General features: G+C 45.9%; 1 protein-coding gene across 1 annotated transcript in view; it reads left to right on the plus strand.

The window, feature by feature from the left end:
* The window catches only part of PROM1 (prominin 1), a 120,007-nt gene that overhangs the window by 25,107 nt on the left and 67,024 nt on the right, over positions 1-27,876 (plus strand). Inside the window, exons 2-4 of the mRNA XM_056855288.1 lie at positions 12,461-12,519; positions 15,450-15,476; positions 21,728-21,933. Of these exons, the coding sequence (XP_056711266.1) occupies positions 12,461-12,519; positions 15,450-15,476; positions 21,728-21,933 (292 nt within the window). The remainder of the gene's footprint in view (positions 1-12,460; positions 12,520-15,449; positions 15,477-21,727; positions 21,934-27,876) is intronic.

A 27,876-nucleotide genomic window follows, 5' to 3' on the forward strand; every position in this document is an offset into this window, starting at 1 on the left:
TCCTCTGCCAAAGAGCTATTCCAGTTGCTGGTAGTAGACGCCCTGGTACAGAGCTTCAATCCATAGACCTTTTGTCTGAAGACGAGGTAGGGTCCATTAGCGACCAGCTGGACCGAAAAATGGAGTTTTTGTCAAGGAAGGTACATGAAGCCTCTACTTTAACAATCCAGGCTACTACCACAGCAGCCATTATAGCCAGGGCATCCATTGCCTGGGCAAAGAACACATGAACACATTAAGCTGCCTTATACTGAATCAGACCCTTGGTCCATCAAAGTCAGTATTGTCTACTCAGACCAGCAGTGGCTCTCCAGGGTCTCAGGCAGAGGTCTTTCACATCACCTACTTGCCTAGTCCCTTTAACTGGAGATGCCGGGGATTGAACCTGGGACCTTCCGAACAGTGGCGTAGCGTGGGTTGTCAGCACCCGGGGCAAGGCAAGTAATTTGCGCCCCCTAACCCGTGGATTTTAGCACTCGAGTCTCTTCCACTAGATTAGTTAAAGAAACCCTTACCCCCTAAGCACATGTATTGTTTGTTATGAAAATACTGATGTAATTAAAGTAAAATGCATCTAAATACAAGTTTATTTTCAAACACTTTATTGAGTGCGAACATGCATTACACATTCTCCACATTTTCAGCAGGTCTATGAATACAAATCTACAAATGTAGTAACCTAGCATGGGCCATGCTATTATATGTCGTCTCACAACCATCGTAAACGACAAATATCAAGAACAAAAACTAAACATCAAAATGGAACCATACCCTGGAGACGATCCAAGACTGGGCTAGATGGAGCCAACTTCCTCAATCCTGTACCTCTAATTGTAATTCTTTAATAGAAGTGCAAGATATCAATCTGTATATACAGATTAATTTAAATTCGCCTGCTTTTAATTAGCGCAAATTTTTCAACAACGGAATTGAAATCTACATTAAAGTCTCTCTCAATGGACAGTATTGCTAGATTACTCAGTCTTTCTTAGCTCATTGTAGATCTCTGATATGTTTTAATTAGTTTAAGTTTTGAGAAACTTCTTTCACAACTCGCTGTAGAAACAGTGATAGTAAGAAAGATTCTTAATGTGACAACAAAGTTAGTTAAACTTTCTTGCAGCTTCCACTTATACACCCAGCGAAGCAAATCTAAAGCTGACCAGTTTGCAACCTGCTCATCAGGATTGACCTCCTTATACAAGATAATGTGGTGCCGAAGTCGAGTTATTTCGGTGAGCATAGATGCAGCATTCAATTCTGTGTACTGAGCACACGTGTGCTGAATTTGTTTCTTAATAAAATCATCTTTTTCAGTATCCAACAATGTTTGGATTTGCAAAAAAGCAAATCTCTGGTGAAGCATATTCATCTGGGTAGTACGTTTTTTAATTTCTGCCTGGAGCTGATCAATTGCTTCCAGTTGTTCTCTGCTTGTTTCCTGTATTAAGGTCAAGCCAGCATCGCAACTGTTCTCACCATCCATCTTCTTGCGTCTTCCAACTCTTCTCTCTGTAGGTATGCAATAGGTTTTGCATACCTGCAGAGCTTTCTCAGTTGCCTTTGACACTAGACTATCACGTTTTTCATGACAAAATAAAGCCAATGCTTTTAACTTTTGCACGCATTGATCAAGCGCAAGTCCTTCTTGCTGCAGGTAGATCTGAGTATCATTTACTTCGGTTAGTACTGGGTTCCAAAAATGCAAGAAAGAGAAAAAAACATATGTGATTATGCAAACTAAAAGACTTCCTGCATCACCCCTGGTTTCAGAGGTTTCTTCCGGCCCATCTCTCAACGCTTCCAAAGCGTCTATTATTTTCTCAGTGTGTTCAGCAAGTACGCATACAGCTTCATGCTTTGAACTCCATCTTGTGTTACACGATCGCTTTACACGAATTGGTACATGTTTCTTAAGGATATCCCACCTGTGGGTGGAGCTTGAGAAAAATGCATACACCTTTTCCACAGTGCCAAAGAAAGTAACAGCCTTTGTCCCAACACCAACTGCATGCATCCCAGCAAGATTAAATCCACCTGACTTTCCAAATGAACTTTTCCCTTTAGCCTTCTGAAAAAGCATGCAAGGAAAGCAATATGCAGCATTGTTTACAGGAGAAAACACCAACCATGTCCTTAACATAGTCTCACCATTCTCCAAATGTATGTAGAACCAATCCTTGGAAAATGACCTGCCATTACTGTCTCTTGGAAACCATGCATCCTTATTCTGCAGTTCCTCTGTCCTTCGCCTGACAAGTTCAGTTTTCAAGGTTTCATCCATGGTTTCAGGCCAATAGCCAATATCAGTATAAACTTTTTGGTCAATATTTTCTGGCAGATTTGGCTGAGTATAAACATCCTTAGATGAAACTGTCTCTGCTTCTAATGCAGGAACAGGAATGTCCACCGACACAGGATCAGGATTATGAGTCTCCTGTGGTGCTGCTGATGGTCCTGCTGTAATTTCAGCAGTACTCACCAAAAACCGGTGAAGGCTTCCAGCTAACTTAGCTTGTTGCTCTGTCTCTATTTTTCTCCTTTTCCTGCCTTGTGCACCAGATTCTTTTTTGTATGGCATGATATAGGTGTAGTATTCTGCTAAAATTCTAAAAAAAGAAATCACTTTCTTGCCTTGCTGGACTTTTAGCACCCCTTCATTGTATAACCATTTCTTTACTAACATAATGTTTATTCACCTTCATGCCTATTGCCTTACTCTTTTAGCAAAAAAAATAAATAAATTAAAGGTTGCTAGACCCACTGGCTTACATCAACTTATGTTGAGCTGGAGCAGCTACATATGGATCGAAATCTGTCTCGTCACTGTTGAACCAACCAAACTTACCTGCAGCGGCGGCTTCTACTCAGTTCCCCGCGTCTCCTCGAGTCCTCCCGCCTCCTGCTCGGCAGCTCAGCCAATTGCATGCTGGTTCTCTCCCGCGCTCAGCGCTGCGCTGGGCGGCTGCTGCACTGTCCCTCCCCCAGATAGTCCCTCGCTCTCTCTCCGCACCGCACGCCTGGCACGCACCCCCCCCTTCACAGTGGGTGGCGACCCGGCGGCTCGAATCGGATTCGCACAGCCAGCACTGCAGTGAGAGAGAGTGAGTGAGTGAGCCAGGCAGGGGCAGAGAGCTGCGAGTGCGAGCGCGCCCCCCCAGATGTTGCGCCCGGTGCGGCCGGCCCCCCCTGCACCCCCCACGCTATGCCACTGCTTCCGAATGCCAAGCAGATGCTCTACCACTGAGCCACAGGCCCTCGCAAAGAAGCTCTCTCAGCTCCTAGTTGGAGCAGATAGGAGGATCACAGAAGGAGTAGACAGGGTCCTCAAGTCCTTGGCATTCATAGCTGATCTCTCTCTGGATTCCCTCTCCTTCTCAGCCAGGTCCGTAGCTGCCAATGCAGCCATCTGCAGGGCCCTCTGGCTAAGGGCCTGGCAGGCAGACTTCAAATCTAAATCTCTTCTACTGGCCTACCCCCTGCAGGGTGGAAAGCTATTTGGAGATGACCTTGATAGGATGCTGACCGACACAGTGGATAAAAAAATTCATCATGCCTAAGCCCTATAGAAAGGAAGGCAAAAGCTTTCAGCAGCCCTTTCGTTTGTCCCATACCCTGCCACGCTTCAGGCAAGATCATAGGCAACCTCCCTGGTCCAGCAATCAACTATCCTTTCGCCGCCCAGGATGCTTCTCCCGTCCCTTCCAACACCAACAATTCCAGGGAAATAAAGGAGACAAATTTCCCAAAACAGGAAAGCAGTGATGTCAAGTCTGCACCTGTGGGAGGAAGACTGCAGCAATTCCTCCCACGATGGGACATTACCCAGCTGGACGCCTGGGTACTTCAAGTAATGGAAAAGAATACCTTATAGAACTGAAGTCCAATCCGTGAGATCGTTTTGTGCCTTCCCCAGCTTCTCGATAATGTGCCAAACATGCAAGAACCTTGGATGCCATTTTACACTTCCTGCAGATCGGGGCCATAGAGGTCGTCCCTCCAAAGGAGCGTCACGCCAGAATGTACTCAATATTTTTCACAGTCCCCAAGAAGAATGGGGACTGGAGGGCCATCCTGGACCTAAAATACCTCAACAGGTATGTGCAAGCCAGGCACTTCAAGATGGAGACCCTCTCATCCATATTGGAGGCCCTGCAACACGACTCCTACATGACATCCATAGACCTGCACGCCCCATCCACCCCACACATTGGAGACTCCTCAGTTTCACATATATGGACCTCCACCTTCAGTTCAGGGCCCTTCTCCTTGGCCTGGGACAAGTGCCAAGGGTTTTTTCAAAGGTACTGGTGACCCTGGTAGCGGCACAGTGAAAAGAAGGGATCCAGCTGCACCCTTACTTACACGATCTGCTGATATGTGCCCCTTCCAGACAGATGTCTATAACACACACATCCAGAGTAATGCAAGTTCTGGAACAGCAAGTTTACTTAATAAATTGGGGAAAGTCAACTAATCCCATCTCAATGCATCCCCCACTTAGGGGTCATCATAGACACCACAATCGACAACCTTTTTCTCCCCGAAGAAAAAGTCAAAAGAATCTCTCTCATGGCAAGATCCACTGCCAAGGTCTTTCAGGCTCGTCTCGTATCACTGGCCTACCTACAGGGGTCCATGTTCGTCTTCGTGGCTTCTGTGCAGTCCCATATGGGTACTGCGCTTGCACACGCCAGCCACGGAGACGACTAGTCAGCTTTTTAGAAGAGTTAAGCTCCCTAAGAGCGCTCCCTCCCCCTCCGTACGTGAATGAGCCCAACGGCTTTTCCCACCCAAACGTCACATGAAAGGAGGGGCAGAGAGCACTCTTCCCTCAGTTCTCTTTTTGCCACCGCGAGGAGAGGACGTGTTTGTCAGCGATTACTATTGAGGACTGAGGGGGCTACGCTTCCTTGGTCGGAAACAGTTCCAGTTGGTATCTTTCGTACTGTTTTTGTTAGTGTTATTTTCTTATTTTTTTCTTTTCGCTTAATTTTTGAGCATGGCTTTGTTCAAAAAGTGCCGGAACTGCGGGGCCAGGATGGCCTCCAGCGATGAGCACAAGGACTATCTTTTGTTCCTGGGTGAGGGGCACGTCATGGCCTCTTGCCATCTGTGCTCCCGGTTTACCAAAAAAGCCCGTCAGGATAGGGACGACAGGCTTAAATCGGCCTTGTATCAAAAATCTCTCCGGCTGCCCTCAGGGGAAGATGGTGCCCGTTCACCGGCTACTGCTTCAACTTCTGCCCTCCCGAAGCCTGTGGAAGGTCGTCCTGTAGATGACTGTAGGGCTGCTTCGGAACCACCTACAAAGAAAAAGAAGAAGGATAAGACCTCACCAAAAAAAATCTTCTGCATCAAAGAAATCTTTGGGGTCGAGGTCTGATGGCGTTGAGAGACCGTCTAAAGAGGCATTGGGTTTGAAATCGGACAGTGCTGACGTAACTTCCAAACATCCGGAGTCGAGTCGTCAGATCCGGTCCCCCTCTAAATCACCTGGGGACTTGCGATCGCCTTCTTTAATTTTGGAGAGCTTATTGGAGCCTGGAGAGGCTCTCCCTGATCCCCCATGTTCTCCTCCGGGTAATAAAGAACCAATACCACCTATGATCGCTCCTAGACATCAAGCGCCTTCAGGGCAAAGATTGGGTTCACCCCGCTCCCCCTTCGTCTCGCTGCAGCATGAGTCATCTCAGCGCCAGGGTGGTATTGCAGGGGAAGACCTCCCAGTAAGGGGTGGAAGCCCTACATCCCGCCGGCAGAGTAGAGACCTACCTGCTAAACGGCGCCCAATTACTTCCTCTCCTTTGAGGTTGGAGATGCATTTCTCCTCGGACGAGGATTATAGTGCAGCAGGTTTCCATGAGTTCGGATCCGAGCGAGAGGACACTCGTTTTAAGGAACCGTACTATGACCACCACCGCTACTACCAAGACTGGTCAGCATGTCGGTGCTGTCGCCCTCCATGGCATTCGGCATGTGGCTTTCGCCATCACCACAACCCAGAGAGGCATGCTCCCTCAGCTCCCTTTGGCATCTGCTGCTGCTGCTCCAGCTGACTCCGCTACCCTACGGAGGCAAGTGACTGAATTTAGAGACCATCAGTCAGATCCGGAGGAAGGGGAAGACGAGTATGGATCCAATCTCAGGTCAGAGGATGCATCACTCCCCTCCCCGGATGACGCTGTTGGAGATCCCACCCCGGTGTCTCCAACTGAGGACTTGAAGCAGTTTACTGAGCAGTTGATTAGGATGGCCAAAGTCCTTAGCCTGGATATTACTCAATCGGATCCGAGACCATCGGACCCGATTATGGGCGTTTTGTATAGTCCTGATGCTGTTCCCCCTAAGTTTCCCTTGGTAAAGAGGATAAGTGATGTAGCTATGGCAACCTGGGAAAGACCAGCTTCGGTTATGCCATCGGTCAAAAAAATTGAGAGCCTTTACAAGGTGTGTGAAGATGAGGCAGAATTCCTGTACAAGCATCTCTCCCAATTCCATAATTACAGATGTGCTTGCAGCTAAATACCAATCAGGGGCACATTCTGCGCCCATAGATAAGGAAGGGCGCAAGCTTGACACACTGGGGAGGAAGTTGTACTCCTCCGGCTCATTAGGAGTTAGGGTTACCAATTTCGAAGCATTAATGGGTAGATACCAAATGGACCTCTGGAATAGGGTGTCTGAAGTGTTAGAGTCCCTCCCAGAGGATAAAAAGACCCTGCTTAAGGTACTCTAGATGGAGGGTAGCAGACTTGGTAAGCACCAGATGGCTGCAGCCAGACACACAGCTGACTGCTCTGGTTGAGTCATTCCCTCTAGCATAGCACTAAGAAGGCACTCCTGGTTACGTTCTGCCATACTGCCTCCTGACATCAAGGCAAGAGTAGAAAACTTACCTTTTGATACAAAAGCTCTTTCACGAGCAGACGGATGAAGGCTTGCATAACATACGTAAGCAGAAGGCCACGGGAAAATCCTTGGGTATTACTCAGGCACAAACCCAGGCCTTACCATCGGCAGAATTCCTCCTATTACCCCAGGTCTAATAGATACCAGTGGGTGCAATACCGGAGTTACCAACAGGCCCAGTCTAGGCCATACATCCCCCAGCAACAAGGGAGGAAGTATCACCCCAGGGGAAGGGGGAAGAAGAGAGGTTTCTCACCCCCTGACCAGTCTAAGAAAAGTGCATGACTAGATGTTGATGTTGTTCATGGTGCACCTATGTTCTGTGACAGGTTGCAAAGGTTCATCAGTAAATGGCTTAAAGTTACTCATGACTCTTGGGTCTTGAATATTCGCTGTGGTTACGATTAGGAGTTCCTTTCTACCCCCCCATGCACCCTACCCCCCTACGTGCAGCACCCGTCTCCAGCAGAACATGTGTGAGAGGTGGAGGAATTGGTGTCTAAAGGCGCTGTTCAGATCGTCCCGCCCACCAAGCGCCTCTATAGTTTCTACTCCAGGTATTTCCTGGTGGATAAGAAGGATGGTGGTAAACGTCCCATATTAGACCTGAGAGACCTGAACAAGTACATACACATTAGAAAGTTCAGGATGCTGTCTTTACAGGAGGTGCTCCCCCTACTCTCTCATCACATGTGGTTTGCGGTCCTTGATCTCAAGGATGCGTACTTCCATGTTTTGATTCACCACTCATGCAGAAAGTTTCTCCGGTTCCAATGTTCTGGGAAGATACACCAGTTTTCTGTCCTCCCTTTTGGGTTGGCCACGGTACCTAGGGTCTTCACCAAGTGGTAGCCGAAGTGGTTGAGTACTTAGCCTCTCAGGGTAATGCAATTTTTCCCTACCTGGATGATTGGCTGTTGGTAGGGGATTCAAAGGAGAATTTACTGGTCTCCATTGCCTTGGTGACAAACGCTTTCCTCCCTGGGATTCATTATTAATCATAAGAAATCTAAACTGGTACCATCTAGAAGGATGGGTTTTATTGGTGCGACCCTTGATGCAGATGAGGGTTCGGCCTTTCTCCCCATCTCCAGAATTAGGTCTATTCAAACTCTGGTGTTTCTCTTCTCTAAGAAACAACACCAAAAGGCAGTGGCTATTCAAAAACATTTGGGACTGATGGCTTCAACTACTTCTGTTGTGCCTTATGTGTCGTGGTGCAGGCGAGGAGTGAGGGCTGTAAGCGTAGTCTGGAGAACAGTCCAAGGTCATTCACAGTGAAGGCAGAGTCCGAGATAGCAATACAGGCAAGGGAAGTCCAAGGCATTAGTCAGAGCCAGTCCGAGAAGTCAGGATACCAGGAATCCAAAGGATAGCAGGGAAACAAGGCCGGTACACAAAGAGGTTGGTGACAAGTTGCTTGCACAACAGCCAAGCCTCACTGATGGCTTAAATCCCTTCCCCTGCTGCTATAGCAGAGCCAGCTGATGCTGATGAGGCTGAGTTCACAGGTGGTGCTTCAGCCCTGCTCTTCCTCATCACTGCTACTGGGGAGGTTCCTCTGTAAAGCCTTCAGTCTAGCACTCTGCCGTCTCTGCTACATTGCCAGTAGAACGTGTTTTCTTCTCTGCTCCAGTGGCCTTGGCAAGGCCTCTGGAGACACTGCATGTTGCAAGGTGTCAGGTCAAACTGGAGTCCTTGAGCTGGCAGGCTGCGGGCATGGTGAGTCCTCTCCTGACTTTGGCTGATCTTCTACTCTGGCAGGCTGTAGGCCCTGTGGTTGTTCCTGTGGGACTTCTGCCTGAGGATGTCCCTCTGTTCTGGCTTCTATTTCCTCTTCGTCAGAGGAGGTCTCTGCAGGCTGACTCATGACATATGCTAGATTGAGAATGCGGTCTCTCTAGAACTGGTTTATCAGACACTTTAGAATCAATATTGACAGCTGGGGATACATTATATGAACTGAACTATAAAGTGGTATGAGAGAATATTGAGAAGGATTTTGAAAGGTGGAACAGACTAAAGTTATCGTTATTGGGACGAATCACAGTTGTGAAGATGAATGTTCTACCCAGACTGAACTTCCTTTTCTTAACACTCCCTATTACCATTAAACTTGAAAACATACAGAAATGGCAACAAAAGGTAAATAAATTCATTTGGAATGGAAAAAGACTAAGAATCTGATTCACAGTTTTACAAGATGAAAAAGAGAGAGGTGGACTGGCAGTTCCAAATCTCAAAGCTGTATTACCAAGTGGCCGCATTGGTGACTTTGACAGATTGGATATTACAACCAGAAGATCGCAAGATAAGATTGGAAAGAAACGGACTGGAGAAAGGACTACACTATTTGTTATGGAAAATTGGAGATCTTAAAAACCCGCAGTTAAAAACCTACGACACTGACATAAGAGACCATCTGATGATGACCTGGAATGCACTAAAAAGAACTCTGAGTCCCTCCCCTCCAAAAATAATGTCTCCGACAGAAGCGTATTTGGATTTTGCGATGAGGAACATTTTTGATTTACTCACTTATCAAGATCTTATTGCCATAGATGGAACAGTGAAAACTAAACAAGAATTACAAGCTGGGAGACAAGAGATTCCATGGTTCACCCTCCGCAAAATTGTTCAGTTTAAAAATGGATTGCTACATAAAAGGAAGCATGAGAAAACTAACAGAGTTTGAACAAATGATAATTAAAACACAAGACCACTTGCTAACTAGAATTTATAAGTTTTTATTAAAGAAAGAAACAGCATCTAAACAAGTAAAGGTGTGTATGATTAAGTGGATGCAGAATTTTGAAGAAGTGATTCCAATGGAAACCTGGGAATGGCTGTGGACGAAAGGGATAAAGTTTTCCTCTTCTCAAGCAGTACGAGAAAACTGGTACAAAATGTTCCATAGGTGGCATTTGTCACCAAAAGATCTTCAAAAGATGTTCAAATCAAATCAAGCAAACTGTTGGAAATGCTCTGAAACTGAAGGTATTTTTTATCACCAATGGTGGACCTATAAAAAAAGTCAGCAAATTTGGAAGATTATACACAAAGCCATTGAAGATATACTAAATATTAGCTTCAACTTAAATCCTAAATACATGTTATTAGGGATAATTCCTCAACAAGTAAATCCGATACAAAGAGAATTTTTCCAATACGCTACAACAGCAGCAACACTTTTATATGCATCATATTGGAAAAATCCAAGAACACCGACTAAAAAAGAATGGATTCAGAAACTTATGGATTTTGCTACGATGTCTAAATTAACTTGTCTAATTAAAAAGCGACCTTTGGAAGATTTCTGGAACAAGTGGCAACCTTTCTATGATAAATTCGGATAGAGAAACAATCTGTAGCCAATTTAATATTATATTTTTTGATATAACAGAGGTTTTTTTATAAAATAAGTTAATTATACTGAATGAATAAGTTATCCAATGGCAGATAATGAACTCTAATGTAATCTGACTATAGTAAAAAATATAGTATCATAACATTCTATAATAGAAGATAAGGAACAATACAAAGATCAACAGTAGAGATAAATAGAAATTGTGGAGATTATTAAAAATACTGATTTTAGAATAGAATTGTAATGAACATTTTAATTATAGTTTAGAAATACAATGTATTAGTGCGTCAGGTATTAGATGTGGTGGCTTGTCACAGAAATATTTGTTTATTTTTACTTTTTCCTCCCTTCCCTTTCCTGTTTTATTCTGTACCCCTGCTCTAATTACTCTCTTAGTCCAAACACATGAAGCAGATTCCAAGCTATCAGCCATTTGGTAGGGTTGGGTTGGGAAATACCTGGAGATTTTGGGGGTGGTGTTACCTTGGGCAGGCAGTCTCCCCTTAAATTGGGGGAATTAGCTGGAGACAGAGCAGTGGGGGGGGGGGTAGCTGGGATCAATAACCTATGTATACCTGGATTGTCCCAGGTGAGAACTCTCAAAAGTACAGGCAGTAGTTATAATTGAATCGGGTTTTATTAATGAATAAAAATAAGTATATTTCAAACAATGCAAGGCTTACAAGAGTTGACTGAGAGAAGAGGGAGGAGGTTTGGATAGCGTTTTAGGGAAGGTGATAGTTACCAGTTTCAGGGATGTCCACGAGAGCAGTGCTGAGGAGGAAAATGACCAGCGTGCAGGTGGGGGCTGAGTGCATGGATCCAGGACACACACATTATTGGGGCCAAAGGACCATTTTTTATACCCTAAAATGGGTCCTGAGGCAATATGAGGTATTCTGGCAGGAAAGCCAGAAAACAGAATTGATTCTTTTTCCGGGGTTCTGGACAAAAGGGCAGGAGAGGCTTGATAGGTCCCAAGAGAATGCCTCAGCTATTCCCTTGAATACTGATTGATTGGAGGAATGGGTGCAGAGAGGGTGAGTAATGGTCTGCTCGGAGCACTGATTAAATCACCTTAGGGTGACCCAGTGGGGATTAGCTTGCTCCATGGTTAAGCCAATCACACCTTCAGGTCAAGCGAAAAGGTCAGCTGCCAGCCTCCTTCTTGGCTAGGCTTGGCACACAAGATAGATCCCAAAAATTTTGTGGAAGCCGTGCCCTGTTCTGGTGTCAGTTTTGGAGACCCCTTGGCCTCCAAGAAGGCCCTTTAAAGGGAGGAGGGGTATTACAGCTCACAGTGGAGCCTGAGGAGGGTGGGGTTTGGTCAGGGGAGGTTCCTCAGTATGACATAATGCCATTGAGTCCACTCTCCAAAGCAGCCATTTTCTCCAGGGGAGCTGATCTTGATCATCTGGAGATCGACTGTAATAGCAGGAGATCTCCAGGCACCACCTGGAGATTGGCAACCTTAGCCACCTGCAGATGTTAACTCCTGTTGGTAAAACTGCAGCATTTGATCATCTGGGTCAGAGGAGGAGTTGAATGCTAAACTGAGCCCAAGCCCCCAAATACTCTCCTCCCTGAGATCTATGTAGTAGTTTCCAACTTCCTACACCAAACGTGTCCTGTTAAGGAGAGTTTGAACACAGGGAGACATAGAGGACAAGGTGATTCATGGACCACAATGGTAGCATCACATCTCAAGCTGGGCTTTCAGATGTCTCATGGCAAAAATCAGGGAGCCCTGGAGCTTTTCAGGACTTCTGTTATAAGTGGAGAGTTTCCTTGTAAACTTGTTGATTCTGCTTTCCAAATCTCATTATATCTGCAGTTAGATTGGGAGTGGGTTTTAGGCTTGCGTGGCCCCCTCCTGTTCCCATAAGGGACCTGCTCCTGTTCTCCCCACAGGCTGAGGTCAAACAGAGAAGGGGAGGAGTACATTGCCTGTCGAGTACTTGCCTGTGAACTATAAAATGTCTTCACCAAAGTGTCTTAGTTGATCCTGTGTCTTTGAGTGTCTGAATGCATGTGATTGTCAAAGAGCATTATTTCAATAAAAAGTGTTAATGATACTAGATTAGCATTTGATTTTGAAAACAGCATTCAAAGGATTGCCTGTATACAATGGCTTTTTTCAGGTTACCTATTCTTAAATTTGGGAATGTTCTTTATTTTCAGATCTCATAAAAAAACTAGCACAGCAACAGTTTGGAAAAACACCAGCTGATTATCAAAAGGTAACTTCTTGTGCTAACAGTGGTGTTTTAATGACATTTCTTTGTAAACAGAAGTATTGTTAACATTGCTAAACCTACTTTTAGTTTATTTTAGGGATATCAAGTTTACAAACTGTGTTGTTCGTAAATTGTGCGATAAGGCATTATAAATGTTTCCTTTTGCAGAGCTTGTGTGTCATTATTAAATATTTTCAAAAAAGATTTGGCTGATTGCTGCTGCCACTGCTTTTATATAATGTTCTCTGTATTGTTGTGGCTCTGACTGTGAAATTGCCAACTGTTCCCATGTTCCCATAGCTTTGTTTGTGGGCTTCCCAGTTATTTTGGCAGGAAGGAAAGTCCCACTGTCTCAAGCCAAGGAATTATACATACTTCCCAGAACACTAGGAGTATTTTGCTATAAGAGAAGATACTTAGGTTAGTTTTAACTTCACACTCCAGTTACCATGGGAGGATGCAAATCTCATATGGAGAAAAAATGTTACAAAATGCAGCGCAAGTGAGAATTGGAGTAGCATTCCAGCGAGAATGAATTAGAAGAATTCCCATCTTGAACCTTTCATTTGCCCTGAATTCACTATGTCTGCTTTCTCTCTCTCTCCCTCAGCCCTCATATGTAATAAGGGGATGATGCTCACTTATAGTTTTAAGGCTTCAAAAATAAAAAGTGCATGAAGGCTTTTGAATAGTCTAAAAGCACTGTGAAAAAAATCTTAATTACCTGTGCTCGGATTGGATCCAAAACACCGCCAATGGAGTGCAGCTGCCAAAGTGGGATTTTCCTGCCGTCTCACTCTTGCTGTATCCCACATTCCCCTGAAAGTCTACTCCTGGAGGAATCAAAGGACCCTCTCAGGAATCTCATGGGGAGCAAAGTGAGGATCTGCAGTAGGAGGGGGAACTGAGGAAAATCGGCCTCCCCCCCCGTCACTGACAGACCTGCCATTATGCCAGCACAAGAGGACCTTTGGATCCATCCCATAATTTCCACTATTGCACACCCATCTTTGCATTCAGCAAGCTGAAGCTTTAATAGAGGGCTGAAGCACAGCAAATGAGAACACCCACAAAAACTTCACCCCACAGAGCAGATTCTTTTAACGCCATTGGTAATGTTTGTTTTCCTTTTTTCAATGCAAGTCATCTTTTCCCCTGTTTTTATTCAGGTCAGGTGAGAATTGTTTGGCAGAATGTTGGACAGCCCTTGAACGTAGATAGTACTAATGCTTTGTTAGCACCAAAAGTCACAAGGAGTTTCATAAACTCCCCTAAACGGTCTTCCGTTATAATGTTCCCTTCATAAATAGTTAAACAAATTTAGGATAGCTCCTTTGCGTATCTGAATATTTGAAGGGCACTGAGATGTCATAGAATATGTTGAGCAGATGGTCTGTTTTCAAATAAAATTTGGCTATTGTCACTGCACTTGAGCACAGGCTGCATGGCTTTATGTCTGTCGTGTTGATAAATGCTTCTCTGAAGTTACGGCTGATCAGTGGTCCCCAAATAGACAAGGATAGTTGAATGGCACCCAAACAGACACCAGAGTTTCAAACCATACCAGAGGCTCCAGGATTGGCCATATGGGGTTCATGCAGCTAATTCGAAGTTGGGCCAATCCATCTACATAGCCAAATTATCCCTCCCCTACTCTTAAGGTCACCTGATTATCCAGAGGCTCTTTCCTTTTGTCATGTGATTTGGCCGCCTTCTGTCATGTGATTCAGCCCCTTTTTGTTGTGTGACGTAATTGTTGGCTGAAGGAAGTCAAACGGGTATGTGTCATAAGAAGAAGAGTTGGTTTTTATATGCCGACTTTCTCTACCACTTAAGGGAGACTCAAACCGGCTTACAATCACCTTCCCTTCCCCTCCCCACAACAGACACCCTGTGAGGTAGGTGAAGCTGAGAGAATGTGACTTGCTCAAGGTCACCCAGTTGGCTTCGTGTGTAGGAGTGGGGAAACACATCCAGTTCACCAGGTTAGCCTCCGCCGCTCATGTGGAGAAGTGGGGAATCAAACCCGGTTCTCCAGATCAGACTCCACCACTCCAAACGACCACTCTTAACCACTACACCACGCTGGCTCCCACATAATAACTACATAATATACTACCCTAAACGTTCCCAGAATACAGCTCTGAATCCTGTTCTGTAATCAGAAGCTTGTTTTCACGGAGCAGGTAGAGGCTGATTTACAGGTAGCTTACTTCTAAATGCACAGCAGGGAAGAGCAGTAGACCATTCAATTCAAATTCAATTTTTATTAATATGGTCAATGACCAGCTAGAAAAATACAACATGTAAGCTCAACCTAAAAATTACTAATTACATTCAAGTCTGCCTTCGTGAGTGAAAATCTAGCTATAACTGAAAGCACGTGACTAAAACTTTCAAAGAAAACTTACAGCCTTTTAAAAATAGCAATTGTTTTAGTCAAATACTACAGGGGACTCTACCCCCGACATAACTATTGCTGCCGCTTTACACTCAGTATGCCAGAGTTAAAAACGAGTAGATTTTCTGCATAGTCCCCCAGAGTTGTTGTTTTTAAAATCCTTTCACAAGGTAATTCCACCCTAAGCTCTAATTCTTGACATTGGCACACAATTCAAGAAATTGGAGAACTGTGAGGGTGTGGTACAACTGGCCCTCTCTCGGACGAGGCTTGAAAGAAGGCGCAGAGAGGTACATGGACTATAATAATTCAGCACCACACAAAGTAAACAACACACAAATCCTAACTTGGTTAAGTTTGCAAAAATTGCAACTACAGTGAAGTCTGCTTTCCATAAATGCTTGATGTGCTATTATTACTTATTGCATCGTAAGCATTGTCTTTGGGTGTTTTATTCATTGCTCACTTGCCTTGTTTTTATGCATGCTGCCTACGCATCATTCACATTTTCCATCTACCTTGACCTCCACAGCCAGAAAATATTGTCCTGACTCTTCAGGTAAATCATCTCATTGTCCCCGACTTTCCCACTGTCACTTGGAATGCTGTGTTAATCTAACCAATAACCATGTGCTGTGTGTTGTTTTCATTTCTCTTGTCAGTGGTTGCTGTGATATTCCTTCTAACAGCTTTGGTTGGAGTATTATCATAACTGTTATGAATTTTGCTTCTCAACATTTGCTTTGTAATTTTTAAATATTTCAGCTTCCCCCCTCCCCCCAAAACCCTTTCTTATAAATAGTAACTGGATCGGGGTATAAATGGCAGTGTTAGTACCAGGAGCTGTTTTCACTGAGGAATTCAGGCAGTTTGGGGGCGAATTCACTGAAAGCAGAACTGGAGCGTGATGAGATGTAGCCGGTGAGAAATGGGCTTGGAACTAGCCCTGGAGGAGGGAGCCGGGCAGCTGGTCTCACTCTTTCTCCCCCCCCTCACAGATACTAGAATATCCATAAATGGCCATTCTAAGGGAGCCAAGTCAATTACAATAGCCCACTCAGAGGGTCATGAAAGGTAAAGGACAGTGAAATGCCCAGCTGAAAATTCAACTCCTTTAAAAATATTCCTCTTTTTGAAAGACCTGTGTTTGTTCATAGAATCATAGAGTTGGAAGGGACTACCAGGGTCATCAGTCCACCCCCCTGCACAACGCAGGAAATTCACAACTACCTTCCCCCACACCCTCAGTGACCCCTACTCCATGCCCAGAAGATGGCCAAGATGCCCTCCCTCTTATCATCTGCCTAAGGTCATAGAATCAGCATTGCTGACAAATGGCCATCTAACCTCTTCTTAAACACCTCCAGGGAAGGAACTTTTACCACCTCCCGAGGAAGCCTGTTCCACTGAGGAACCACTCTAACTGTTAGAAAGTTCTTCCTAATGTCTAGACGGAAACTCTTTTGATTTAATTTCAACCCATTGGGTCTGGTCCGTCCTTCTGGGGCAACAGAAAACTTGGCACCCTCCTCTATATGACAGCCCTTCAAGTACTTGAAGATGGTTATCATATCACTTCTCAGTCTTCTCTTCAGGCTAAACATACCCAGCTCCTTCAACCTTTTCTCATAGGACTTGGTCTCCAGACCCCTCACCATCTTTGTTGCCCTCCTCTGGACACTTTCCAGTTTGTCTACATCCTTCTTAAATTGCGGTGCCCAAAACTGAACACAGTACTCTACGTGAAGTCTGCCTTTTTAGCTACTGCATCACACTGCTGACTCATGTTCAGTGTTTGGTCTACTAAGACCCCAAGATCCTTTTCGCACACACTACTGCTCAGACAAGTCTCTCCCATCCTATAATTATGCATTTGATTTTTCCTACCTAAATGCAGAACTTTACATTTATCTCTGTTGAAATGCATTTTATTGGTTTTAGCCCAATTCTCCAGCCTGTCAAGATCACCCTATATCCTGGCTCTGTCTTCGACCGTATTTGCTACCCCTCCCAATTTACTATCATCTGCAAATTTAATAAGCATCTCCTCTATTCCTTCATCCAAATCATTTATAAGGATATTGAACAACACAGGGCCCAAGACAGATCCTTGAGGCACTCCACTAGTCACTCCTCTCCAAGTGGATGAGGAACCATTAACAAGCACTCTTTGGGTGTGATCTGTCAACCAATTACAGATCCACCTAAAGTATCAGGATCTAAACCACATTTTCCCAATTTGTCAACAAGAATATTATGGGGAACCTTGTCAAAAGGCTTACTGAAATCAAGAGAAACTATGTCTACTGCACTCCAGTCTTCTGGCACCTCACCTGTTCTCCAAGAATTCTCAAAAATAATGGACAGAGGCTCAGAAATTACATCTGCAAGTTCTTTGAGTACCCTTGCATGCAATTCATCTGGGCCTGAGGACTTTGTTTCATTTCAAGAAACTAGGTGTTTGTGTACTACCCCAATGCCAATCCTAGGCTGCAACTCCCTTCCCTCATCTTGAGTTCTGTTTATGCCACATTGAGCACCATTTCCCTTGCAAGAAAGCATAAGCCATGGTCCAGAAATCCAAACCTTTCTTGATGACACCATCCACACAGCCAGTCATTAATTTGTAGTATTCTTCTTTCCCTTACTAAGCCACGACCTTCGACAGGCAGAAATGATGAAAATACAACCTGTGCCCCCAGGTCCTTCACCTTCTTACCCAGAGCGCATTTGGGCAGTATCATTTGTTCCCACATGAATGAGCAGGAAAGGGTAATAATCTGTGGGCTTGATGAGTCTTCCTACCCTTTCTGGCACATCCTGAATGCGTGGCACCTGGTGGACAGCAGACCTCTCGAGATGACAAGTTCAGTCGGCACACTTTAGACTCTACCCCTCTCTGTAGGGAATCCCCAATTACCAGAACACGCCTCTTCCTAAATTGGGGAGCCGAAGGTCACGTTCTCTCATTCGCAAGAGCCTGAAAAATTTCAAGCTTTTTTTTTTTTGCGGGGGGTAGCCCTTTTTTCAGTGGTCCAGAATCAGTATCTATGGGGAGATCCTGGAACCGATTACTGAGCAACAGAGGATCAGAATGAGTCCTGATTTTCCTGCTCCTGCGGGTCCCATTCTTCCATGTACCCTCCTCCTGTGTTGGTTGCACATCCATTTGTTAAGATTCCTTACTCTCCTCCTGCTGTTCCCCTAAAGAGTGCTTAACGCGTTCTCTCCATGAACTCATCACCTTTCTTTATAAAATGGAGTGCGGACAAGTTTGCCTCAAGTCCCTGTATCTTCTCCTCCAGCAGGGCTACCAACTTACACTTGCTGCAAGTGTAATTATTGTTACCCTCAGGTAAGAATACAAACATGCCACAGACCTTGCATGTTACTGCCTCAGCTGCCACACTACTGTGATCCATTGCTGAAGTTGTTCAGTTTCTTTCCTGCACTACTCTGATAGTTCCCCTGACAAACTGCCTCTCAAGGCTCCCTTTCATGAAGAAGCAAGAACACTCAACACATTAAAAATGTAGAAACTTGTCAGCTGCTTACAGGACCCCAGGGCAAGAGCCTCTGGCAAGAGGAGCCTTCTTAATGAACAGCTCTCAGTCCCACCCATCAACAGCCAACAGCAGAGGGCAGGGTCAGCAATTAGCCTCAGTCACACCAGCCCTCCTCACTCAGGAAACAGCAACTAATCAGAAGAACAAAGGGAACTACTCAGAACCCCCTCTCCAGCAGGCTCCAAGCACCCCTCATCCGCTACTCTCTCACAACAACCTCCAAGCACCCCTCACCCGCTACTCTCTCACAACAACTCCCCAGCAGCTGAGAAAAAAAGCAAAAACTTGCACTGACCTCTTTAGAAACTCTGGGTCCTGCAGACTCTCAGCCCAGCTGCCTCAGCTTCTTCCGCTGGCGAGAGGAGCCTTCTTATTGAACAGCTCTTAGTCCCACCCCTCAACAGCCACCAGCAGAAGGCAGGGCCAGCAATTAACTCCAGTCACACCAGCTGCTTGGGACAGTCCCTGGAGAATGGGTCCTCCTCAGAGGAGGAACTCTACCAGGAGAATTCAGCCCCAATGGAGCTGCCTCTGACCTCGCAGCCTGAAGTGGGGCCTGATTCAGCACAGCCTTGCAAGGAGGCTGACAGCCCTGAAGCTGGTGACTCTCCAGAGCAGACACAAGACTTACAGTCAGAAGTCATGGCAGAACCAACCCCGTCCTGCTCAGAGCCTGGATCCAGTGGCCCAGCTGTGAGCCCTCAAGCTACTAAGGCAGCAAAGGCTGACAGGTGGAGGTAGCAGCAGAGGTAGGCACTGGTGGCTAAAAGACATAGTGCCCGGCTGGAAGCCTACCGGCGTGTGCTGGAACAGCAGCAGAATAGTGAGTCCTTGCAGGAGGAGGACTGACAGAGATGCCAGAACAGCCTCAGCTGAACAGCCCAGGGTCGAGGAAGCAACACAGTGCATACCTGAGCAACCGGCTGCCTCCCACGCCTGAACAACTCTGTGCCTTTAGACCTTGGACTGGCTATTTGGACCTCTGACTCCCCGTGACCCTCGACCTTGGACCGGCTACCTGGACTATGAACTGTAACCTCAACCTTGGACCGGCTACCTGGACTACGAACTGTAACTCTGATTTGGCAAGTACTGGACTCTGATTTCTGGCTTTGACAAACGGACTTGTTCTTTGGACTCTGCTTTACCCTCTCCCTGCTGTTGCCAACCGCCTGGAGCAGTATCTCAGAGACACTGCAAGTGGAGACCTGAGCATTGGCAGCTAGCCAGCACACCAGCCCTCCTCACTCAGGAAACAGCAACTCTTTAGACACTCTGGGTCCTGCAGACTCTCAGCCCAGCTGCCTCAGCTTCTGCCTCTGGCTAGAGGAGCCTTCATATGTCGCCTGCCTTTGGCTTGGTTGAGGCAATAACTGAGGGCCTAAGTTCCATCTCCTCCAGTGCTATTTCCCAACAGTGGCTGGCTGTTTCCAGAAAGCACAAACGTAGTAGGTCTCCTCAGCTGCCCTCCCCAAATTATTCAAATCACATTTATTCTGACTCTGGAGATTCCATCTAGCTGTCAAATCTGTCTCTGACTGTTAGATGTATTTCTTCTATGAATTGGTCTTATCCCTCTAACAGTGCAATCCTATGCAGATTTACTCCTATTGAAATGAATGGGCTTATCTCCAGACTACAGAGATCAGTTCCCATAGAGGAAATCTTTAGAGGGTGGACTCTATGGTGTCCCCTCCCCAAACTCAACCCTCCCCTGGCACTGTCTCCAGATTTCCCAAACCAGAGTTGACAAGCCTAGCCTCTGCACAAGGAGGCCTGTCTCTCATTAGCTATCATTTGGTTGCAGAATTTCCCAAGTGCAATCAGACAACTTTTCAAAGTGTCGTTTTGAAAAACACTCCTAGCCATTTCCCCTTGGATATAAATTGTATCGGGGTGGTGGTGGAGGGCTAGAATTAAAATTGGAAGCACATTTTACACTTTAAAATGTGTTTGTGTATGTTTTCTTGATGAATTCCTAGAATGATGGGCTGAAATCCTCCTTGCATTAGGTTAGTTTTGCCCTGGTTAAGTGTCCTCCCCTTGTTTGTCATTCAGTCGAGGGCAAAGGGCCAGCGGTGCTTTCTGGGCACCAGCCGCAAGTCTGGGAATCTCCACTTCTGTCAGCTGGGGTGGGGAGTTATTTTCTGAGTATGAAGGGGAGTCCTTATTTTCTGAGTATGAAGGGGCCCCTCTGCCCTGGCAAATGTAGAGGGGTGGATCCATCCAACATGGTGATTTTAATGCTTCATGGCCAAAGCCAGCTGCTCTAACAGGTAGTTTGGGAGTAACTGATTTGGTGGTTGAGAAGTAGCACCGAAGCAGAAGCTTGGATCATTCCATTCATTCTAAATAGAAGTTTAGAAACATTATTTCTAGATAGAAACAGTAGTCATGTGGGTCTCTGACTCAGTTTAGGATGTCCATCACATACACACTTATTTTTGCTTCCAAACCTACTGTAAGGGTCGTGTGACACTTTGGGTCAAACCACTGTGCAAGTAGAAGCACAAAAAGCCCCTCACTCCTCCCTTCCCCAGTCAGGGTTGCTAGCCTCCAGGCAGGGCCTGAAGTTCTCCTGGAATTACAACTGATCTCCAGATGACAGAGATGGCCTCCTGTGGAGAAAATGGCAGCTTCAGAGGGTGGATTCCAGGGCACCACATCCCTGCTGAGTTCCTCCCCTCCCCAAACTCCACCCTCCCCATGCTCCACCCCCAGGAATCTCCAGGAATTTCCTAACCTGGCGTTGGCAACCTTATCGCCAATCCTGGTATTAGGGGCCCATGTGGCTGTTTCTAGTTGGAAAAGACTGCAGAGTCCAGTTGCAGACCTCACCAGCATCTTGCCTTTTGTCCTTGTGTGTGTGTGTAAAGTGCCGTCAAATCACAGTGGACTTGTCGCTACCCCAGCCTTAAAGGCAAGTGAGAAGCAGAGGTGGTTTGCCATTGCCTTCCTCTGCAGAGTATTCCTTGGAGGTCTCCCAAGTGCTGACCCTGCTTAGCTTTCGAGATCTGGTGAGATCAGGATAGAATCATAGAGTTGGATGGGACCAAGAAGGTCATCTAGTCCATCCCCCTGCACAATACAGGAAATTCACAACTACCTCCCCCCACAGCCCCTTCCCTTTGCCTATTGACCTTGGGTTAGGGCAAATAAATGACAGTAACAATGAAGCTTGATGTGGCCATGTACATTTCAGCTCTAATATCTCCTCTTGCTGTTCTTTCTGTGTGACCTGCAGGCGGTGTACTATGAAATCGGGTTTGTGGTTTCTGCCACATTGGGGCTCCTATTTGTTTTGCTGCTGCCCCTGGTAGGGCTTTGTTTCTGCATGTGTCGTTGCTGTGAAAACTGCGGTGGGGAAATGCACCAAAGACAGAAGAAAAATGCGGATTGTCAGCGGAGCTGCTTTGCCACAATCCTTCTCGTTTCTTCTTTTGTAATCAGGCAAGTATTGTGGAGTTGCACTCAGCATATTTTTTATTGCTGTATGGACATGATGTAGTTTATTATTTACTGAACCTAAACTGTGTGTGTTGCTCAAATGGGCTTGGATCCTGAGCCGCCTTCTGCTTGCGGGGCACCCTTTTCTGTGGCGGAGGAGGTCTTCTGCTGGATAAAGCATTCCTTTGACTCTAGGAGCTTCTGCTCATGCAAGACCAGCATCCTTCAGTGAGCTGAAAAGCTCCAGTTGCTAGAGATGAGTTCTGTGCTGGGGGGGCTGCCTCCACTGTGCACACAGAGGAGTGTTAATTGGGAAGGAGGGTCAAGCTTCAAGCTGTGGATTCCAGTCTGCAGTAGGGAAAAAGTATAACAAGAGCTTTCTGTATAACAAGAGCTGCTTTATTTGATAGCTTCCAGTTTGGTACATAATTAGATTGAAGATGTTAGAGCCAACTGCATGCTCAGCAACTGGCTGGCCAACTGAACCACTTCAGACAGCAGGTGGCAGAACAGAATTTTTAAAACTGCTATCTCACCCTGCATTTACAATATTAGACTTCCAAAGAAAAGATTTTAGCTTCATTATTTTGTCTATTCAAGATATTTTGCTTGAAAAAGTAATGCTTACTCTTTTACTACCCCCGCCCCAAAGCATATATTAGTACCGTCCAGCAGCAGGTGCTTAGGAGCAGCAGACTCTAATCTGGAGAACCGGGTTTGATTCCCCACTCCTCCACATGAATCCTGCTGGGTGACCTTGGGCTAGTCACAGTTCTCTCTGAACTCTCTCAGCCTCACCTACCTCACCTACCTTCCCAACCATCCTCACTTCCGTCTTGTCTGGGTTAATTTTCCATTCATTTGTTTTCAGCCATTTAACAGTGAGGCTTTCCTCCCCAAGGGTAGGAGAGGTTGACAAGGAGCAATCTTGTCAATAGCTTTGAGAAGTTTCACATTCCGAGCTCCCACCGCAGCCTCAACAGGGCAAGTGTTTGGGATCATAAAATCCCCCAGAGCATTTTGGAATCCAGAAGAATCCATGAGCCTCCATGGGTGGATCACTTTAACTGCCTCCCCTTTTGCAGGCTGTTGGTTCCAAATTCACCCTTGCCTTCAGTGGATAACGGTCAGGCATGGTTCAGGCCAAATCTCTAACCCTGGAATAAGACCTGCCATCAGAGCCCCAGTACAAAAGATTAAGTCCAAGGTGTGGCCTTTGTCATGTGTTAGGCCTGTCACAATTTGAGAGAGGTGCAAGGGAGCCAAAGAGGCTATAACATCTGGGGCCGGCCCATTTGAGGCTGCCAATCACTTATTTATTTATTTTAACTTATAGCCTTTCTCACTGAGACTCGAGGCAGATTATGCAAGGTAAGTCAATGCAGTCACTAGGATGAGAAATCTAATAAAGCAATCAGAGTAGGATTACACAAATTTGAAACAATTAAAAAGTATTAGAAGTGATCTGTTAATGCAGAATATGGTATTAAATAAGTAGAAAACAATGCAGAGCAGAATAATGAGAAGAGAATAATACATACACCAAACAGATAGCATGTAGGATGATATGGGTAGAGCAATCCTGAAGGGGGGGCCAAAAGGGAAAGGAGCTGGCATGGCCCTTGCGCCAGCATTAGTGCTACATTAGTAGTGCCGGCTACACTGGCACTAATGCTGGCACAGAGCCACTTACACTGGCTCTGGGGAGCAGCGCAGCAGAGAGAGCCGCCAGTGCAGCCTCACCAGCAGCATTCCCCCAGTGCAAGGGCTCGTGCTGGCATCAGGGGGCTGGGCTGACTTAAGTCAGCTCCCTGAGCCATTTCGCCCTGGAAACACACCCTTTTGCCGATGCAAACTTGCACCTGCAAAAAGGGAGGCGCAGGCCTGTGGAACTGTATGGAGCAGTTCCACGGTGGTGTCACTAAAATAACATTTTCGACTTGCTGCGCCTGCCAGCAAACCAATCAGGAGGCGGCCCAGCTGTGCCATCCCCGGGCGCGCCTCTACTTCCCCCCCCCCCTGACTCAGGAGTGCGCTGATAATTATTCTGGACTTTGGTGTGTTGGCTTTTCTTCTCTAGCAGCTCCCCTCTGTGTTTGCTGACAGTTTCTCTCCAAATGCAGCATATCAAATTTGCCTTTATGTTCAATTTGCATTTCATGTTTTTTCTGTGTGTGTTTTGGTAAAAAGGCATCCATATTCTCTTCTGGTTTGCTTTCTTATCAGTGAGCATGGTCAGAAATCCTGCTCTCTTCATAGCTGCTCAATATTTTATTATATCCCTCTTGCAGCCCCTGTTTTGTGGCAGCCATTTTGTGGCTGTGCCCTCCCCCACACTGTTCCAGTATTCCAAAGGTACCCCCAGACTCAAAAAAGTTGGGGACTGCGATGAAGATTGTCCTACATTAAAATCTTCATATGTTACATATTTTGAATGAATAACATCTTTTTAAGGAAAAATTTCAAACAAGATAGTATTTTGTCAGAGTTTTGTTCCCAGTATCCCCCCAGATGTCTAACTTTCTCACTGGAAAAACTGATAACAATGCCTTGGCAGGGCAAAAAAATGGGGAAAGGTGTTTTTCTAAATATTTTTGTCCCCCACCCCCAACCCGACCAGGCCTTCACATCTCTAGTGGAGTGGACAAAATATTGTCTTTTTTGGGCTTCTTTACAAGCTAGTGGTCAGAAATCCTGCTTTCTTCATAGCTGCTCAATATTCTATTATATCTACCTTCTTTACATTCCACAGACATGTAAATACAGATTGGTTAAAGAATGTGTCGTGCTTTACATTCAGCAGAAGATGGCTGACACTAGGTCCTGGGTTGAATACATAGACAGAATAAGAGCAGGTAGAAATTTGGTTGTGGGTCCCTGGTCTGTTTTTCTGGCAAAGAATACTAGGCTACCTAAATGCTGATTTAATCCAGCCACTCTGTAAACATCTCCTTTGGCATTTAAGTAATATTACTCCCAAGGTAATTGTATATTTCTGTGGAATATGTTCTCCTGTTGGAGTGGGGGGGCTGTTGGTTTCTTCAGGAACACTAAGCAAACCTGTCAGCTAAATCTTTCATTCTCATTCGGTGAGGGCAGTTGGAGAAACAGGGTTTGAAGCATAGATTTCTTTTATGACCATACACTTCCTGTGGCACCAGTTGCAGCACATTTATGTATTTATAAGAAAATACTGAGGCTGAACACCCCCCCCACACACACACACACAGAAAAGCAACCAAAAAAGTGACTTGTGCGTTGTAATAGTACACTGTCTTAATTTCTGGGTAACCAAAGTATCTGGTTGCATTCCCTTTCTTTAATAAAGAGTTGGAAGTTTTGTCTTCTGTCTTTCAAATCTTACGAGGGAGGGCTTGGCTTTAACAGTCTTCACAAATGGATTCACTAGGGTGACTATTTTGCGTGCCAGCTTTTGAAAGAAACCTTCTTTCTATTTGACAGAGCTTCAGCTTGCTATTTTCTCATTTTGAAGTTTTTTTCAAAGTACTTTTCCTGGTACATTGAGTTTCTGGCTTTTTCTGCTGTGAGTTGACAGCCTTCAGAACAGTATCCTCCAAAGAACAAAAGTTGCTACTGTAATTCCATCTATGTGAATTGGAAATACATTTTTCAGTTTTCCTCTGGCAGTCCATTGTGAAATTTCTCTTTTCAGAAGCAGGCAAGAACAGAGTTTTTCTTTTTTTTAATGGGCAGCAGGCTTGACAAAGCTACATTTGAAATTGTTTGTGCCCTTGTGGAAGTGGGGGACTGTAATTTGGTCCCCTGACTTTCCAGAGAAGATTTGCTGGAAGGGCACGTTGGAAGGCTGTTGCCACTGGCAGGCCAAGAGCCAGTCTTGTAGCAAGGAGGTATTCATTACCCCTAGGGCACAGGTTTCCTGGGGGGCGGGTCCTGATCAGCAAATACCGTATTTTTCGCTCCATAAGACGCACTTTTTTCCTCCTCAGAAGTGAGGGGAAATGTCTGTGCGTCTTATGGAGCGAATGCCGGCTCGCGCCGTCCAGACGCGCACGCGCCCAGCTGGCTCTGTGCGCCCTGCCCGCCTCCTAGCTGTTTGTCGGGGCGGGGAACGCCGGCTGGGCGCGTTTGCGTCCGGACAGCGCGAGCCGGTGTTCCCCGCCCCGACGGCCAGCTGGGAAGCGGGCGGGGCACACAGAGCCGGCTGGGCGCGTACGCGTCCGGATGGCGCCAGCCGGCGTTCCCCGCCCCGACGGCCAGCTGGGAAGCGGGCGGGGTGCACAGAGCCGGCTGAGCGCGTGCGCGTCCGAACAGCGCGAGCCGGCATTCCCCGCCCTGGCGGCCAGCTGGGAGGCGGGTGGGGCACACAGAGCCAGCTGGGTGAGTGCGCGTCCGGACGCCGCGAGCCGACGTTCCCCGCCCCGACGGCCAGCTGGGAGGCCGGCGGTGCTGCACAGAGCCGGCAGGGTGCGTGCACCGGCTCGCGCCGTCCCGACGCTCATGCGCACAGCCGGCTCTGTGCGGCCCCACCTGCCTCCCAGCTGGCCGTCGGGGCAGGGAACACCAGCTTGCGCTGTCCCAACACGCACGCACCCAGCCGGCATTCGCTCCATAAGACAAGTTTTTAGAGGAGGACGATTTTTTCTTGTTTTCCTCCTCTATAAACTAGGTTCGTCTTATGGTCAGGTGCGTCCTATGGAGCGAAAAATACGGTACATTGCTAAGCAGCAGGGTATTGCCAGTCCATCTTTTAAAACCCCATTTGTTCTCATAAAACAGGGGTTTCCACCTCAGGGCCCATAGATGCCATGACATCCACCAATACCTCTCCTGTCACCTACTAAGTATTTTTTTTAGAAAGTGTGTGGGGATCTTGCCCAGCAGGTCTTCTCATTGGTCACCGGAGATCTGATCAACTGTACAGATTAAAATAACATTGTTTCAGCAGCACCTACCTCTATAGTGTTAGTTTTATTTTCTCTCATTTTTTCCCAGTGTAGTTTTTAAAATTGCCCCTCTTTTTTCCTGCACTTGGGCTTCCTCTGAGTGAGTGGCTTTACCTCTTATGGCAGCAATTTAGCGGTTGGCTCCACCTCCTGCTTCAGCCATTCAATTCCAGAGATGCCCACAGGCTCAAGAGGTTTAGAGACCCCATAAAACCATGCGCCCACTTATTAAGAATTTCACATAGCCCATTCATTTTGTTGTGGGGTACATTACAGCTGTTTGTTATATGTAGATGTGAGGCTGTCTGAATGGTTCAATGCCTGTCCCAATTTTAACCTGTTGCATCTTGGGAGGAAAAAACTATTGACGTTGAATAAATCTGACTGTGTGGAAATTGAACCAAACTTGTGAATAGTCCAGCCCAGATTCACAGAGGAGTGTCAGGTTGCGTGGAGCCCAGGGAGCTGCTACACAGAGCAAACAATATTGAACTAGATCAATTATTGGCCTGACTAGAAGGCGACTTCATAGGTTCATCTGATAAGAGCAATCTCGTCTTCTCCGTAGTCTTATTTGTTCTCTGAGCGCTCAAACTGTTTAGCAGAAGGTTACACATCTCCTTGCAGCCATAACATGAAAATTGAGGCTTCTGCAGCCTCAATTTGCCTGGGAGTTATGCAGGAAAAAGAGAATGCTTAACCCTTCAACTTCTACTTGGTTTTGCTTTTTGTAACTGGCTCCTTTGTTCTGGTGTTAGCCTTTTAAAGGAGAAAAGACATGACCTTTTAAAAACATATCTTTCCCCTCTTTAAAATGGTAATTGAAAATCAAAGGAATTGTTCGTCCATGCATTCCTTGAAGTTTAGGTTAAGTATGTTTGAAAATGTTAAGTTAAAACCACTCTAGCATCTCTCAAGAGTGTAAATAATTGGCATAGATCTTAAACACCTTCCAACTAGTTCTACGGCACCACCTAATGGTTAAAAATGGATTGTATCTTTCAAGTTCAACATTGGAGAC

Source organism: Euleptes europaea, chromosome 9, assembly GCF_029931775.1.
Source record: "Euleptes europaea isolate rEulEur1 chromosome 9, rEulEur1.hap1, whole genome shotgun sequence".
Classification (NCBI taxonomy): domain Eukaryota; kingdom Metazoa; phylum Chordata; class Lepidosauria; order Squamata; family Sphaerodactylidae; genus Euleptes; species Euleptes europaea.